Below are 4068 nucleotides of genomic sequence, written 5' to 3'. Positions count from 1 at the left end.
ATAGTTGTTGCACAGATCATGTAAACACACGCACAACAGAAATAGAATTTGTACACAGCTGAAGGAAGCGCCGGCATGCGCAATGCGTTACTCATTTGTGGCAGAAAGGAGAAGACACCGATGGAGTAGCAGAAGAAGAAGTAGAAGAAGAAGCGAGCCTTGCTCGAGCACGGTCTACCATTCTTGTCCAGGACAGTGGACGCCATTACGTTCTATCCAGTCTTCACGTTCTAGTGCTCTGCGCGAACACACAGGTACCTTCCAGTTGGTTACAGCGTCGGCTGTCGACATGCCAAGCACACTCACCCTACCGTCTGAGAGCATGGTGCTGCTAAACCGCGGCACGAAGCGGATCAGCGCGATACTGAACAAGAGAGGCTACTGGATCGGCCTCTCGGCGCTGACAGCCGCCGTCTTTGTCCTGCTCTGTGTCATCGCGCTGCCGCAGCTGGAAGCATTCTTCGCGCCGATGGAGCTCGCCGTGAACGTCACCGACGACTTACAAGCCGAGGAGCAGAGGGCGAACTGGAGCGATTCCATCGGAGAAGAAATGGCTTCTTTGGCTGCAAAGTCGCGCCCCCAGCCCCGCCCCTACGTCTGCAGCACGACTGCCTGTATCAAAGAAGGCCAGAAGGTCCTCAAGGCCGTCGACAACACGACGAGTCCATGCGACGATTTCTATAAGTACGCCTGCGCCAACTGGATGGCATTCAACAAGCCCGGCCCCAAAGATGCCAGAGCGTCCGTGGACGACCGCCTTCTGTACAGCTACGCGGAATTAATGGCTCGTGTCCTGACGAAGAAGCACAGTGTCGTGCCGTCGGTAAAGGTGCTCTTCGACAACTGCGTCAATCCTACCGAGGAACTCTTTGAACACATCCGCAGCGTCTACTTCTACCTGCTTGGGTTTCAAGACTGGCCCTACCTCAGCACCAGCTCTTCGCGAATCGGGGCCGACGAAGTGTCCTCCAAGATGGGCGACCTCCACCGCCACCTGGGCATCGACAGCCTCTTTCACTTCTCACTCGTCGAAGAGTTCGAAAACAATGGCACGCTCTCTCCGGTGGTCGGAGAGCCCCGTCTGCTCATCGGCAAGCTGCAGGGTCCTTTAAAGGACTACCGCTTCCTCAGCGACGCCTTCGCAGCTCTGATGCAGTCAATGGGCAAGTTCGCCGACACGGACGTCGCCCAGTTGGAGCTGGACCTCGCCCAGAGGAAGGCTTCGCACACGCACGATTGCATGCTCTTTCCCAAGCATTGCGGCGCGATGAGCCTATCCAATCTGCCAGGAAGTAGAATCTTCAACTGGCGCATCTTGCTGGATCGGGCCTTTGGGGATCGCATTCTGTCTCTCGCCGGACACAAGGTGAAGTTGACCAGTTTGGAGTACCTTTCCAGCTTTGCGAACCAGGCAGCACTGCCGCGAAAGGCAGACGTGCTCAATTACATCGTGTTCCGCGTCGCCATGGCTCTCTCGCCGTTCATCAAGGACGTCGAGCTGCGGCACAAGCTCGCCTCCATCGCGTACGCCGACCAACCAGAATTCGCCAGACACCTGCCCACAACCCATTACTGCGTCAGGCTACTGGACCGCATGGAGCCGTACGTCCCGATGATACTGGCCTATAGCGGCTCCGTCAAACTCCTCGGCTACGAGACTCTCAGGGACCTTCTGCTGAAGCGTCTCAACACCAGCTTCTACGAGTTCGTCCGCAACGACTCCCGCTTTTTTGGCGCTTTCAAGGAGAGCTTGCTGAGGAAACTTCGAGCCCTTTCCTGGGAGCCGCTCGTGCCACGCAGCTTCTTCGACAAGGCGTTCCGCAACAAGTACTTCAGCAACATGTACAGCAGCAACCCGACGGCGCCGCTAAATGCGTTTTTCTATTACTGGTTGAAGAACGCCATGATGAGGAGAAACTGGCTGTCGTCCGACTGGTACAGGCAGTACAAGACGGGCTGGAAGGGAGGCTTCCTGCGGGCGTACCCGTCTCTGGAGGCGCCATACAGGAACCTGGAGATACCACTCGCTGTGTTCGACTTCGTGATGTCGAGCCACGAGTCGATTCAGCTCTTGCACGTGCCCAGAGTCGCCAGCCGCGTCTATCGCAGCCTGTACCGATTCATATATTACTGGGCGTACACATTCTATTTCCACACAACGGCTACGGACCCGGTGTCCGTCATGGAGAACATCCGAGGCTGCCTTCAGCTCGACTATGCCTCCTTGAAGCCCCCGTTTTCTAATACCACGTTGAACAGCGAGCGGACTTCGTTGTCGGACTTGTTCGACGTGTTGGCCATTCCTGCGGCATTCGGTGCTTTCCTTGCCGAAGCCTTACAAGGCTCTAGCGCTTTTCGGTTGGCGGGAGCGCTGTCGTATACCCACGAGCAGCTATTTTTCCTCTATTACGCCTTTGGACTTTGCGAAAACAATAACCCCGACTTTCTCGCCAAATGGATGACTCAAGGCTCGGAGAGTCCCGCTTGGTACAGGGTCAACGGACCACTTCGTCACTTCAAACCATTTGCAAACGCTTTCAACTGTCCAGAAGGGAGCTTTATGAACCCTGTCAAGAAGTGCATCAACTCGTGATTCTAAATAACTTCCTGCGGCGAATAAACATCTTAATATGATGTACAGAGTATGCACCATGCCTGATCTAGGTTGGGTACTGAATTCCTTGTTGTTGTTGGCCTCTTCAGACATGGCACATAACCCACGAGGGGGAACTGGCCTCGCTGTGGAGATTAATGCTAAAGAAAAGTGATTTAAAAGTATTGTCCGCCATGTGAGTTCTCTTCTTAGGTCTCCAACAGTTGCATTTTTTATCGTGGTTCATGTTTTCGTTGCTTTAATTTCTGATAGGATAAACTAACTGTGCAAAAACATCGCACTTCAGTTTCGCCATGCTTGCGTATATATCAGGCTAGGTCACTTCCGCGCTAGATATTTTTTTTATTGGCAACAATCAGCGTGAATTTAGCTACCATCGTCCCCACATAAACTGCAAATGCCTCTTAATCATGCTATTATTCCCGCTGTCATCAAGTTTGTGTCTCACTTCTATCTCATAAGGGACGCCTTAAGGAACTGCCTCGCACAAGTTTCTTTTGATGAATAATCTTTTATGCTTAACGCGCGCCAGTGCATATGCCTCTGTCAAAGGAAGCCTTACAACGGAGCAAGGTTGAGGATCATGATTAAATTCTCTTAGCTCCCGTTCTAGATAAACACCGGCGAACATTATCCGGGAACCACTGAGAACCGGAGGGAGAGATTGATGCCGGACCGTAGGGATAACGCATTGAAAGTGCCTGAAGCGAACTAGGCGAAATTTTCCGTCTGAATGGTGTGCGACCTGGTGTACGCTTGCGCCGTGCGGGCCTTCGCATTCGCTATGCAAGAGGTACACAAATCAGGTGAGGCGGTTACGTCACATTTTTTGAAGCCGGTTCCCCCTCCCCGCCCCTACTTGGCCGCCGTCTCAGCGCGTTTGCGCATGCGTAGCAGGCATTGCAGCAGACGACGCCGCTGCGCCCAGCATTATAATATACTATCGACTGCGCCGTCGGCCAGACTCCCATAGTCCTTGCGAAAGCGCGCGACTTCCGCTCACTTATTGGCGTGCAGCCCTGATGAGGGAGGGCCTCTCCCTCTCCTGAGTTTTCCTTCCTCCATGCAGATCAGTGATGTCCCATTCGGAAAATTTTCCCTTTTCCACGGGATCTGAGGGGTAAATTTTGCGAAAAGTGAATTTTTTACGAAGTTTCAATTGGAATTTTAAGAGCCGGAATTGTCTCACCTTTTCCAAATTTTCAGTTTTCAAGTGCTTCAAGCTGCACGCTATACAAGGTGAAAAGGACTGAAATAGAGATTTCTGGGTCTAGTTGGGGGAGTCTTCGGTTACGGCCCGGAACGTCATCGAGTCAGACGTCGCGGGTGACAGTGGGCGCTCAGTTCCCGCTAGATGTAGGAAACAGAAGTTACCAGCGAGATCAGCCAGATGACTGTGCGTGGACTGTCGCGCGCATTGACCCACGAATGTGCCCACCGGAGTTGCAAGCGGA

The 4068-nt window shown here is 53.2% G+C and overlaps 1 protein-coding gene across 1 annotated transcript; it reads left to right on the top strand.

The window, feature by feature from the left end:
• Positions 1-289: 289 nt before the first annotated feature.
• Positions 290-2645, top strand: LOC144096988 (membrane metallo-endopeptidase-like 1). Its single transcript, XM_077629794.1, has one exon. The coding sequence runs from the start codon at positions 290-292 to the stop codon at positions 2591-2593; it is 2304 nt and encodes a 767-aa protein (XP_077485920.1). The 3' UTR covers positions 2594-2645.
• Positions 2646-4068: the final 1423 nt, after the last annotated feature.

This window comes from Amblyomma americanum, chromosome 7 (genome assembly GCF_052857255.1).
Source record: "Amblyomma americanum isolate KBUSLIRL-KWMA chromosome 7, ASM5285725v1, whole genome shotgun sequence".
NCBI classification, from domain to species: domain Eukaryota; kingdom Metazoa; phylum Arthropoda; class Arachnida; order Ixodida; family Ixodidae; genus Amblyomma; species Amblyomma americanum.
The sequence above is the reverse complement of the archived record's forward strand: the minus strand, read 5'-3'. Positions and strand labels throughout refer to the sequence as shown.